This window comes from Lottia gigantea (assembly GCF_000327385.1).
Source record: "Lottia gigantea unplaced genomic scaffold LOTGIsca_127, whole genome shotgun sequence".
Lineage (NCBI taxonomy): Eukaryota > Metazoa > Mollusca > Gastropoda > Lottiidae > Lottia > Lottia gigantea.
Genome location: NW_008707370.1, coordinates 180,735 through 194,795, shown reverse-complemented (window position 1 = coordinate 194,795; position 14,061 = coordinate 180,735). Strand labels below are relative to the sequence as shown.

Below are 14,061 nucleotides of genomic sequence, written 5' to 3'. Positions count from 1 at the left end.
ACTAATGTTACAAAGTAGTTCATTTGTAACACTTGTTACCACTCTACAACTGGGAGTGTCAACATGGAATCCCTTTAGATAGTCTACATAACTAATGTTACAAAGTAGTTCATTTGTAACACTTGTTACCACTCTACAACTGGGAGTGTCAACATGGAATCCCTTTAGATAGTCTACATAACTAATGTTACAAAGTAGTTCATTTGTAACACTTGTTACCACTCTACAACTGGGAGTGTCAACATGGAATCCCTTTAGATAGTCTACATAACTAATGTTACAAAGTAGTTCATTTGTAACACTTGTTACCACTCTACAACTGGGAGTGTCAACATGGAATCCATTTAGATAGTCTACATAACTAATGTTACAAAGTAGTTCATTTGAAACACTTGTTACCACTCTACAACTGGGAGTGTCAACATGGAATCCATTTAGATAGTCTACATAACTAATGTTACAAAGTAGTTCATTTGAAACACTTGTTGCCACTGGGAATGTCAACATAATGTCCACATAACTAATATTGTAAAGTGGTTCATTTGAAAATTATTTATGTATATATTGACTCATTGAGAAATAAACATTTGTCAACCAAGTTTAGACATTAAGTTTTATGTAAGAATATCTAAAGAATTTAAGGTCTTTTTGATTTTCGATACATCTTGGTAGTCTTGATTAAACAACACTTAATAATAATAATAATAATTTATTTCTATAGCGCCTATAATCTAGCAAATGCTGCTCCATGGCGCTGTTGTACAATATGGCTTAAAGAGATCAGAATTTGAGAGCAAGAGCTCTGGTCCTATCAAAGTCCTAAAGTTCAAGGCTAACCAAAAGCTGCAACTTTTGTCGTAACAAGCACTAGCTCACATGCAAATGAAAATCATGAAGTTCTTTGTACAGAATGAGTGTATTAGAATAAGTAAATTCTATTCTTAACAGAGAAGACAAGAGAATGTTTAAAATCAATAATTCATCGAACTAGAAAGAATAATGATAGAACAATATATATATATAGAATTATAATAAACACAATAGACTTGTATTACTATAATATAACACATACAGTTCCTTATTCTAATCTCTACCCCCCAAATAAGTGTAAAAAATTCCAAAAAGAAAATCTAAAAATCAAAGAAACTAAAGTGTTCAACTTGAGTTGGTGGGTTTACTCAAATCCCTGTTCCTGAAATTGCTAAAATTGGAAAAACTGACCACATGATCAATGATCAGACAATAAATTGGGTAATTATGTAAAACTGTATCCTTTTATTGCGTAAGAAAAAGCTTTTAATTGTGGCTATACTTTAAAACATTGTACCGGTAAGCAATATTTAACTCCTTGCAATCATACTATGACACCCCTAAATACATATTAGACTGTCAAATTAAGAATTGGCATCCATATTTTTTCAATCAATCTACAACACAAGCAATCTTTTCTAAGAAATTTTACCAGAATCCACACCTGTTTTCTAATGAAATTAGCCCAGATTCTAATTATTTGCCTGATATTTTGGACTAACCAAACACAAAATACGATCTTTTCTGATTTAACCCTGATTTAACCCCTACATCTGTATCAAAACTGTATTAAAAGATAACCAAAAATCTTCCAACTCAAAAATATGCCTTTTTTCAACAAACAGTATCAACTTTTTGTTATGTCATTATATATAATTACCTTCTTCAAAAAGTTGCTATAGAATATTACCATCAGGGGTTAATTCTAATCTGCAAACAAAAAAATTATGAATATCATCATGTTGTTAAGAAAAAAATCATAGAACAATGTTTTCATAATTTAGTGCTAAAAGAGATTAAATTTAAGATCATGAAAAGAATTAAGAGAGCTCGTTGAACGACAGCGTGTTCATGATTATCAAAGACATAAGTTAAAGTTAACAAATTATTTTCAGCTTAATGTTTTTGTTTAAAAAAAATTCTTATGAAAAAAACAAAGAATGTCTATTACTCACCTTAATTCTGCAGAACTTCAGTCTTTTATACAGCAAGATGGATTTAATTGTTGTTCTGATATCAACAGAACCTGTTGAATTACCTCCCTTAGTTTGACTATTGAGAAACCCGTTTCTCATGTGGATGTTAATGACAGGTTTAGAATTTTTCTTAGGAATTTTGGGAAACATATTGAATGAGATGTTTGTAAGTAATAATGATACTTTTTACTATTTCAAATATTACACATTATATTAGGAAGTTTTAGAATCTGAGCGTTACCTCTTCAATGTTTAACTTTGTTTCAAATATAAAAATGCACTTTGTAAATTTTGCTGTGGTGCCCATAAACTTAACGTTGTTGAAGGTAAATGGAATAATATTCAATACGATAAGAGACTACTTTGTGAGATAGAAACTGCATAGAAGATGAATTTCATTTCTTTTGTGTTTGTCATAAATACGAGGATCTACGCGCACTGTATTTGAAACAGAATATAAATGTTGCATGTATTCAAACTTTTATCCACATAATGTCCAGTCAAGACACTAATGTGATCCCTGCCATTTCAAAACCTATTATCTTTGTAAATATGTCTATGTATATGTTAATATTGTAATTGGTATAAATTTTTCAATTTTTCCATTTCTGTATCAATTCAGATTGACCTTTCGGTCATATACATGTTAATAAATATCAATATTATGTAACCTTATGTCTGTAAATGTCAAAAATAAAAAATTCCTCAAATTGGCTACATTTGAGCTATAATTATTAGCAGTGTACTAGTCAGACTAAAAAAAACTGTTTTTATGAAATTTGGTATTTGCATTTTTTTTAGATTTGTATCAGTGATAGTTAAAATAATGGGTGTTAAAATATGTCATGTGTTTGTTTTAAGTTCCTTGTTTACTACAAGATATTTGGTTATTATTATTCAAATATAGAGTACCGGTAGTCTTTATTTACTTGGTCTTTTTCTTTATAGATTGATGACCATCAATGTCACTATTTTGTACTGAAAAGTGTTGGTATGCATGTATATGGGTGATATGTTTTCTGTGTTATGAACAGACATTTTATTTTGTCATGTCATGAGTTTTTTGTTCTGTATAGTTATCATGTGTCATCTATTAAAGTGGGAGTATATACCAATACATTTGGTATATTTTCAAAAGCTACTAAATATTATGGTGACAAATTTGAAAATTTGACTGTTCTGGAAATTGTTACAACCAAAAGTAGTTCAAAAAACGATTATTACTACCTCTGTTGACTTTCATGTCAAACTGAAATCCACACCAGAAGATTTATTAAAATAAATATATTATTGGTTATCAGCAGACAATCATAATTTCTATTTTTTAAGAAGTTGGCACATGCTCCCACTTTAATGTGAAATGTAACAAAATAGATAAAAGTCAGTACTTACCCTCTCGTCCCTTCAACAATGTTTCCAAGTATTTGTAACCAAACGCATAAATATCTTTTGGTTGAGATCTCAAAACTTCTCTTGCCAGACCTTCCAGGATATTTTGGAATCCTTTTGGTACTCGGATTTTGGTGTTTGAGTATGGTACAGCCATGTTATGTTTCTGAATTAAAATATTTTTAAAAAAGTATCACACAAATGTTTTACAGATTTACAGAATTTGAAACACAAAGTTTGTTCTCACAAGAAATGGCCACTGACAAAATGTTCACTGGTTAGATCTAGATACACGTTGTAATGTTTACGTTTGAAAGCCGGGAAGTACCTGCAATAAGTTTACACGTTACCAAGCAACGCAAAGGTCAAGGTCGTTACTGATCAACATTGATCATGTCTAAACAAATGAAAATAAAGATTAATCAACGAGATTAAGACTAATGCCGGGATCAAATCGTACTTGTCGCATTCAAATAGAGATACTAATCAACAAAACTGAGAGATAGTAATAAAAAAAGGCCTAGAAAATATGGTGAAGCACGATTCCATTTTTGACCCAGATTTCGCGGGAGATTCTGTTGATCAGAAATATGGAACAAAATTTCGTTGGAATAATAATAATCTAAGATCAAATCACTGAAACCCAATGCTTACAATCTTAGTTTTTAATCTTTTCATAACTTACTTGAAATACCTTCTGAAAACTCCTCAAAAAAGCAGACGAAGTTGATTTTATTTTCTCGCTTCGTTAGAAATGTAGTGGCTACAATAAATTAACACTGAAGACATTTTCTGAAGCGAAATTATTTTTATATGTCATTCTTTATCACCATTAACATTTAAACTGGTATCAATATTAGATAAACGATTAAAATCGTTTGAAATTTGATCCATTGTTGACAATTCCCGATAAGAAATCTCAATTTTCTTTACGTTTAAATTTATGTCGTTTTAGAATATATCTAGTCAGTTTCGTACATTTCTATGAAAGAACGACTGCAGAACGAAAAGGATGAATGAAATAAAACTTCTGCCGGATATTGAGACAGAACTGAGTGAAACAAAGCCTCTAGACCCTGGAAATTTTGTCTGTTCCATGTAAGATAACTTTTATGAGATGATAGCCTAGAAGTCTGGAAGGAGAAAAACATAATATTCTTTGTCACAGACATGAATTGAAGTACTCTACATCCCCACTCCACCCCTTTTCTCCTCATCCCTCCCTCCACGCTCCACCCACCCGCCCACCCACCATATCCCCTTTTTTCCCCCAATAATTTGATATTTCATAATTTCTTAATCTACTCCATCCTACTGTATATAAAACTTATGATAAGATTTAGCAACATCAGTGTTTGATTTAATCCATTAAAAGGCCTGAAATTAAAATAGCATAATTTCAGACCTTTTAATTCAAACAAAATGATTTTCTTTCAATTCGATTTCAGCTGTTTGAAAGAGAAGTCACAATATACATGTCCTAGATGTAACATAAAGTATTGTAGTTTGAACTGTTATAAAGATGAGAAACATGCCAGTTGTTCAGAATTATTCTATAAAGACTGGGTCATACAAGAACTACAGGAAACTAAAACCAGGTAGGCACAGACAGAATCCGACATTAATAAGGGAAAGACATTTTACAATAGTTCCAGTACCACATTGATCATTTCTTACCAACTGGTCTTTGGTTAAACTTCTTTCAATTCAGCTTAGATGTCTTCAGATTTAATTTTGGAATATAAGGGATATTAATGTGCTATTGAAACAGGTTTTTTGAGGTTTTTTTTTAGCATGTATCATTCATGATTTATCATGAATTCACCACCATGATTTATTCTTTAAACAGTAAGTATGAAATAAAATGTCATATACCATGAACACCAAATTAAATGACAGAAAGTGTGTTACATAAACATGGCTTTAGATCGACTACTAGGATTAAATTAAAATGATAGCAGACAAACAGAGAGTCAATTTATTGGCTTTTGAATCCAAGGCATTAATTTTGGAGGGACCAAATAGATATAATTAATAAATGTTTATTCCGAATATTCAGACCAGGTGATAAAGAGAAGATGTTAGAAATGTTATCAAGATTAGAAAATGGTAATCCAGAAGAACTAGATTCTGATGATGATAATGATGATGATGAAGAAGATCTGGAATCCAGATTGAAGGGACTAGATTTAGGTATTTGTGATACATTTTGAAGCTGCGATGCATTGGTGACTTCCAGATGCTGCTAGTGTAAAGGCTGAGCTGTTACCACATACATAGTTTCAAATCAAGAATTTTTCCCTATATACGCCATGGCAAGTAGGATTTCATCTGCAAGGTGATTAGGCACCATGTTTTTGAACTGCCCCCTTCATTATGTCTCAGCCAATGTTTTTTAGAGTTGTTCCCTTATTCACTCCAAACACTTCAATTATTAATATTATACAGTTAGAAGTTCCTTGTGTTAGAGTAACAAGCCATTAGTAAATACAAACCAAATTTTATTATTTAGATGACAGTGAAGCAGTACTTAATAAACTCACATCTAAAGAGAAGGCAGAGTTTGAGAAGTTATTAAAGGATGGCCATGTTGGTAACTTGGTGGAAGTTTGGACTCCATGGTGGAAAGAAACAAGGGTATATTGGAAATTGAATGACTTTATACTAAGGGTCTGATGTCAGACATAAGCAAAAATGTTTTTGATTTTTTTAATTAACCCTTAGATCAAGCATTTTATTGACAAATTAAGGAAAGGCCTCTGCAGCGATCCAACTAATTCTACAGATCAATTTAATTTAAACTCAAACTCAGTTGGCAAATAATGATGTTGTATGAAATGGACCTTTCTTTGTTTCCCCACCCTCCTTTTCAAGGACTTAGTCTTGACTTAGACTTTTTATTATCAAACATTTTTATCAGGAATTAATAGAAGAAGTTGATGAAAAAGGAAAAAAATCGAAGAAACAAACTAAAAGTAATAAGCCTAAACTTCTGAAAAATATACCTGATATTAACACATTGATAAAGGTATTTATTGTCTTATTATTACATAAAGTTATACCCGCTAAAGTGAAATATGTAATTGTTTCAGTGGAGATGAAAAGACAATGACTTCTAGAAAGTAATAAACGAAGAAAATTGTCCATAAAACAAGGATTGCACCCTTTACCAAAGTCTGAAATTATGTTTGAAGTAATAAAAAGATGATTTCTTGTCTTTTTACAGACTAAGCCATCGCCAGATATAAGAAATAATATGGTCAATGTTCTTTATTCTTATGCATTTGTTTGTCGTCTGCACAATGGTGGCCATTTTGATTGTCCTGTCAACAGTGCTGAGGTAGGTATATACCAAAAATCTAAATTTTCCATTCCAATAATCAGCCTATTCTCAATTTACTGTAAACTTTGGCTAATGATGTAATGATCTATGCTATTATGTATTCAATGAGGGAAATATTACTGAAATTGCAGTGTCCATTCATTGATTTTTCAACTTTGCTCTTTGGGGGTTACAGGGAGCAGTTTAGGCCCAATTCAGATGACTTTTCATTTCTTTGTAACCATCTGGTAAACATAGAGTCTGTAGCATTCTTGCTTTCTTGTATTTTCTAGGATTTGCTCAATGTATGCTGTGTTCTATCAGAGGGAAAGAATTTTATTAGTTTAGAAGAGGCTGTAGAAAATACTGTACAAAAACTTCATAAGGTATGTGATAGTCATAGTGAATTTTTGGTTGTTTTTTTTTTCAGTTTGTGGCATGATGAGTTTTGACAATTTTAAGTGAAAAAGTTTTAATGGGTCATGGAAAAGATTATTCCTTTTCTTATAGTCTGAAATTACAAAAAAAATACTGCTGTATGATGCTTGGTTCCCTAACTGTCACTTGAACCAATATTGCCAAATCACCTCTAATGCTTCTTGCAAAAGATATTTAGACATGAAATAAGTCTTGCACTATTCAGGTTGGGAATAAAAGCCAGATGCATGGGCAGAAAGATATTTATTCCCCCAAGTAAGAATCTATCATTTTTATCAGAGACTTAAGGTTATATGATCTATGATTGTTGGTTTATGTCTTCAGGAGAGCAAGCGGTTAGAGGTATCAGGTGATTTTATGGTGATTATATTAGAGGATGTAAAATGTATTATAAAAGGACCAGATAAAACTCCATCATTAGAATATATATTATTATCTCTGTCAGACATTATTACCTTATTCAAATCAGCTCGTAATCTTCTTAAAAATGGTAAGTACACATTGCACTTGAAGAAATTCTGCTACTACCAACGTTTTTCCAGTCTCCAGTCTAGGGGTACAAGCAAAATAATTCCAGTAACCAAAAATCTTGTCCAAAGCATGACAAAATTGTACAGTAGTGGACTCCTCAAACCAGAAGTACCATCAGGTGATTAAAAACAAGTATGGTCTGCTTCACACGTGACACTTGCAACTACTATATAGGTCAATATAAATATTTTATAAAAATTCATTTGAATATTACTTTTTAAAATACTACGAGATTTTCTATTTCTTCCACAGTTTATATTTGTTTAAAACATACCCTGTAAATTGGCACACAGATCTCTGAAAATATATTCTAATTTATATTTACTATTTATCTCAATTGGGTATTTTTATTTCATTCTAGAAATTAGAAAAGATGAGACCAGGAGTGAGGAATCTAGTGATAGTGAATTAAAGACGGTTATATATCAATGTGAAAAGAAATGTCTATTTTTATTAAGCTGGTGTCAGAGATATGGTATGGCTCTAGTCATTCTCCTTCCAGAGTTACAGCTTGAGATTAGTAAGTATATTTATTATTATATAAATCTCTTTTTAAATTATAAGGGCAATAACTTGTTCATCAAAACATTCAAATTTGTCTGAAGCATCTTCAATCCCATTTGACCGTCTTATAGATATAATATGACAAAATGGGGTGTGGTTTGGACACGATGCTCAAATCCATAAGAAAATTAAGCTTCTATAAAAACTGATGAATGGACATGGAAAGGGAAATGTACTCTTGAGTACAACATGTTTCAGGTTCAGTTTTAATATTTCTAGGTAGAAGACAGATAGATTTAAAACAAGTTGAAGATGGTAAAACTAAGTTGGAAGAAAAATGGGGAGGAAAAAGACCACCACCAAAGAAAGAACTGATTTCTGAACTTAAGTGATGCAAAATAAAATTTTGAAATACATTGATTATTATATTTATTTCTTCATTCGTAGACCTACTATCACACCTTTTTTATTTTCGTTGTGAAATTACAATGATTTTTCGTCAGGCAATGCCATGGAGTGTGCAATGAGATTTATTTGCCAAAACAGTGATACTGCCTGTTAATTATTTCCATTTATAGATGTTTGCCATAGACTGAGGGACACATTAAGGCTTCAGTAATTAATTAACTACGATGATTCTTTGATATTAACAAGTTTTATTGAACAATTTCTTGATAATTTCAAAGTTATTTGGTAGACAATCTACAGATTGATGATTTTCAATTTGTGAAATGATGATCTTGATAAAGTCTGTCTTTTCATTTGATTTAACTGTTTCTAAAATCTGTTCTGAGTTTTCTCGATCACATATTTTGATCAAAACTAAGCATTTTTGTGCCTCTGAAATCAGCTCAGCTTTCACACTAGTTGGAGTTGTGGTTTTGTCAGTTGAAATATCACATATAAATTTATATAAAATTTTACAAAAAAACAAAGAATACTGTGGAACTCTAGGCCATGCCACGGATAAAAATTGCTGCAATGTTTTCAAGATATTCAGCCTTGACGTTTCTTCAGGCCCGTCGAACACTTCCAAATAGGATTCAAACACACTCATTAATTTCTTAGAATGTTTGATGACAAAAATTCCTAAAATGTCCACAAACTTCGGAAGATTTGAAGTCAAAGCTCTCCTTACTAAAATTTTATTTTCAAATTCTACATCTCTTAGAATCATTTGAAACACTTTATGATGCTTTTCAATGTCATCAGGAATTTTGCCAAAAACTGGAAGCAAAGCCAAGACCGTCAGATGAAGGTTAGCAATCAGTTGTGGATCATGGTGATACATCTGTTTTTCAATAACATCAAATATGACTTCTGCTCTTCCACACCATCTCAGTTCCTCGCGTGACACATTGTCAATGATATGATGAAGACATTCCACGCCTGCACATTTATTAGTTACCTCAAAATCATCCACAAAATTCAAAGATGGTGGCAAAACTGTATCGATAAATTCACTCAAATATGGGAATTTCACTTTTGGTAACATCCATTGGAACGATTTCTGAATATTGGGGTTCTTCATCCAGTTGTGCTTCAAAAGTCTTGGTTTTATTTTTTGGAAATATTTATGAAAGTTGGTAGAGGAGACAATAGAATTTGGGCCTTCAGGAAACAAGATCTTGTTCCAGTCCCCTTTGAAGATTTTCAGTAAAGTCTGAGAAATTGATGATGACTGCTCAACTATATTGGATGTTGTCCATAAATTCAACTCTGAATTTGAAGACATCAAAACAAGCAATTCAGGTAGAACATTGCAGACGACACTTTCAATTCCAGAATGAGCTGAAGTTTCAGAATTTTCCAAGATTATTTTCAGTAAAACAAGTGCAAGTTCGGTTTTCTGAGGGTAGCCACAAAAATCAGATGACTCAAACGTATAATGTTCCCTATTAGTAAATTCAGGAATGACGGCAATGTGAATAATTTTTGACAATTTGGTGGAAACGAGCTGGATGTTTTCTTCATTTTTTAACCAGTTTTCCTGAAAATTAATCGCTTTTATGTTTGACAGTGCTTGCAGGCACTTTTCCTTTTCGATTTTTTCAATGCCATGGGTACACTCGTCCAGAATGTCAATGAAATCTTTGAAGTTTTCTGTCATATTTGAAATAGGCCTTGGACAATTACCTTCAAGCAATATTTACATTTATGGGGGCTGACATCTTGAAATGTTGCATGATGGGATAGTTGTAAGATTTTTTTAGTGGTCTAAGGGAGATAACTCCATTTAGTGATTAATGTTATCTCCCTTCAACCACAAATCTGTGTAGAATTTGTTATTATCTTGGACAAATGAAAATCGAAAAGAGAGGTGCCTATAAATTGCCCTCCCAACAAATGCCTTTATTGCGCACTGTAGACCTATGATGTAAACAAATGAAAAGTAAAACTCCCAATTTCATTACAGAGTTAAAGACACAAGTTATTCATAAGTTTTATTGTAGGTTTTATAAGGGTAGAGTCTCTATAATGATTATAATGTATCATACAAACTTGATTCTACAAGGTTCAAAAATAGAATTGATAATAATAAAATTAATAAGGTTTAAAAACATTAACATTTTGGGTTTTTTTAACAGTAAAGACATTTTTCTGTAGGCTTTCCTTACATAATGGGTAGGCCTACCAAAGTCTTAGTTCATATTCTTCTGGCAATAATTTATGATGTCATACCATAAGGCTGGATTCAATTGAATACAAACCCTTCTATGAATTACCTTATTTACAGAGGAAATCATCTAGAGCTGCAATTTTTTAGAATAATTATTAGTTTATACCAGTGACTGAAATAAGCAGATATTAAAAGTACTTTTAAAATGTGTAATGACATTTCAGAAGTTAGTATTAAGTATAATAAGTCACATGGCATGGACCTAATGTTCAAAACCATTTTAGTTGCATAGAAGACTGACATAGTAAATATCTTTTTTTCTTCAAAAATTTCTTTTAAAAAATTGGTGCACGACCATTTTGCCTGGATTGTGGCCATTGGTATTAATTTTCCAATAATTTTACAGAAAACTGTCATAAAAGTAGCCTATCGAGGGACCTTAGTAATTAGCATGTTTGCCTTATTCATCTTAACCACATTTAAAATGGTGGGCCTAGTACAAGCATGCGCATTATAATCATAATTATACAGTATTTATGGCACAATAATTTAATAGCTAGAAAGAGTAATGTATCAGACTAAATTTATATGAAAAGCAAAAATGACTAAATACTACCACCTATAATATTGAAAATATTTACAAAGGATAAAATATTTGATAATCAACAAAAACAATAATTTTTATCAACAATAACAATTTAAAAGGATACAGTTTCCATTTTTATTTTTAATCCATTACTTCTTGATGGAACTAAATAACTAAATCAATTTTAGAAATTTTTTCAGCAGGTCTTAATAGTTCAGTTCTCAAACTTATTTCATCTAACCTTTTGATAATGTCTTCTGAATATACAATTTTACATTTTCTCTTATTTTAAGGGGATTGTTAAGAGGTTTTCTAAAACATTTTATGTGTATCAGGGACACTGATAGCTTTAATTTGCACCATTCGTATTTTCATTCCAACGTCTGTGGTTCTGGCAATTCCACCTTAATTAGTGACGTCATAAAACGAGTTAGTTTCAGTGGAATTGCAAAAACCACAGACGTCGGAATGAAAATAGGAATGGTGCAAATTGAAGCTATCAGTGTTCCTGATACACAAGAAAATTTAGAAAACCTCTTTACAATCCCTTTAAGCCCATTATTATTTTGTTCATTAGCCATGCTCACTCTGATTAGCGTGTAAATATACAGATGTTCAATTCTTGTTTTTTGTGTATACTGAACGTGCCATCTGTGATCTAAACAAATTTGTTAAATAAGCATCCTATCATGACTTCTAATAATTATTTGAAAACGATACGGGATAAAGTTAACAATAAATATCCCAAAATTCCTCAAATATGGCAGACAATGCTTTTATCAAACAGTGCATTTTATTGGTTGGATATTTCAGTCATCTAGAACTTTATATATAACAAATTCATAAGATCATGGATCACAATTGGTGACATTTTTTTCATAGAAACTGAAAGAGTGCTATGTAGGTGAATAGAAAAGTTTCTAGCTAAAATAAAACTCAACAATATATACTGGGATTTAACCTTTGCAAAAAATTGTGTGCATAGTCTTAACAAATTAAATAGTAAAAATAAGCATTCAAAACACAATACTAAATGCAATAAGGACTTAAAAGGGTAATTAAACATCTTTTGGTATAAATATGACCAATATAATTAGTCACTTTTAGATAACAGACAGGACATGCAGAAATCACACGTATGATGTCAAAGGTCAAGATAAAAATGATAGTTTTCTTATGGAAAATAACATTAAATTTTACAAATATTTTGCCCTTAAAATATATTTCTATAAAAGAATATTCATTGATATTTTCATTTCATAATTATTCAAAATTTTGTACATCAGTAATATTTTTGGACTATCTGCACTAACGATGATAATCCAAAAGTATTTCTGTAAAAATATTGCAAGATCACAAGTTGTAGTCTCTGCCAATAACTAAACATGACAGATTTTCAGGCTTCTTTCATAAGAAATACAATTCTGAAGAATTTAAAATAAGTTACTTTCAATTAATTAAAATTCATTTTTGGTAAAAAAAAATATTAGACTGGGAGGGGGTGGGGGAAATTATGCCACAAAATTGAAACTAGAATAGGCAATTAATATAATTGCCTTATTGTCACTCATTTCTTAAAGGGGATTGCAATTCCATTTTCTCATAGAAACTCTATGAGTTCAGCGCCTCCAAAATCATTATTCAGAAGTGATGCCACCAGAATTTCTAAGGAAAATCTCTTTATAATCTCTGTATCAAATGTTGAAGTTTACGAGTGAACTGCTGTTACAGAAGGTGAACCTTGGCATTGAATGCCCGGCTCTTCAGACTTCAATTCTGTGGCTAAAATTTCCATACGTAAAGCTGCTGGTGCACTAATGGTGGATTCCACACTTGGTTCCTTTAAGGGAAGTAACTCTGATGCCTTATCACTTTTGTCCTGATTGCTACAGTCTATTTTCTCACTACAGTCAGATTTTTCTTTTCTTTCCATTTCATTATCATTTTGTTTAGAAATTTCGTCTGTTTTTTTATTATTTTTTTCACTTTCTAAATCTTGATTTAATATACTAAATTCATCTTCTTGAATATTGTCCGATGGGTTAGGTCCAGTTTTCTCTGTAGCAAGACCAGAGGTTACTTCTGTCCCATTGCACAACGGACTGGATAATGTAGCACATTTGTCTTGATTATCAAGTTCCGAATTCATGTCACAAGAGGCTTCAGTTTCAGTCACTTTTACAGAGGACTCAGTTTGGACAATGTCTTGGTCTATCTCTTTATTTTCAAATATATTAGTAGGCAGATCTGATTTTGACTTTTCGCTTTCCGTGGGTGGCTCAGATTTGTCAGTTTCTAATGTATCATTTGAACTCATTTCTACTTCGTACACTTCTTTATTGTCACTGTTCTCTGTTGAAGACTCACTTGATGTATTTGTGGAATCATCTAAAGATTGACCACTTGGTTGACTGTCCATTTTATTGCTTTTATCACATTTGACCTCAGCTGTTCTAGAGGTCCTATTTGACTCGAAAGAATGACCTTTGACCTCTAAACTTTGACTCCTGGCTCTTATTTCGGGGACAAGTATTTTAGCTTCAGATGGCAGGTCAGCTGGTTTTGGTATATTGGTACCAGTCACTGAAATAGTCCAATTTAAATATTAATTGCTTTGGGGATTTTATGCCAGTTCATTTTCATGGTCATACAAAATCATCTCGAA

General features: G+C 31.6%; 2 protein-coding genes across 2 annotated transcripts; one reads left to right on the top strand and one right to left on the bottom strand.

Moving 5' to 3' along the window:
- Positions 1 to 4,817: 4,817 nt before the first annotated feature.
- LOTGIDRAFT_138548 (hypothetical protein) lies at positions 4,818 to 6,819 on the top strand (the record flags this gene model as incomplete). The annotated part of the gene is made up of 5 exons (XM_009048694.1): positions 4,818 to 4,993; positions 5,455 to 5,588; positions 5,908 to 6,032; positions 6,316 to 6,423; positions 6,622 to 6,819. 5 exons carry the CDS (start codon positions 4,818 to 4,820, stop codon positions 6,817 to 6,819), a joined length of 741 nt encoding a protein of 246 aa, XP_009046942.1.
- A 2,134-nt stretch (positions 6,820 to 8,953) lies between these two features.
- Positions 8,954 to 9,751, bottom strand: LOTGIDRAFT_54709 (hypothetical protein; the record flags this gene model as incomplete). Its single annotated transcript, XM_009048693.1, has 1 exon — positions 8,954 to 9,751. A coding segment is annotated over one exon (798 nt), but the record flags the coding sequence as incomplete, so codon positions are not given.
- Between the last annotated feature and the right edge of the window lie 4,310 nt (positions 9,752 to 14,061).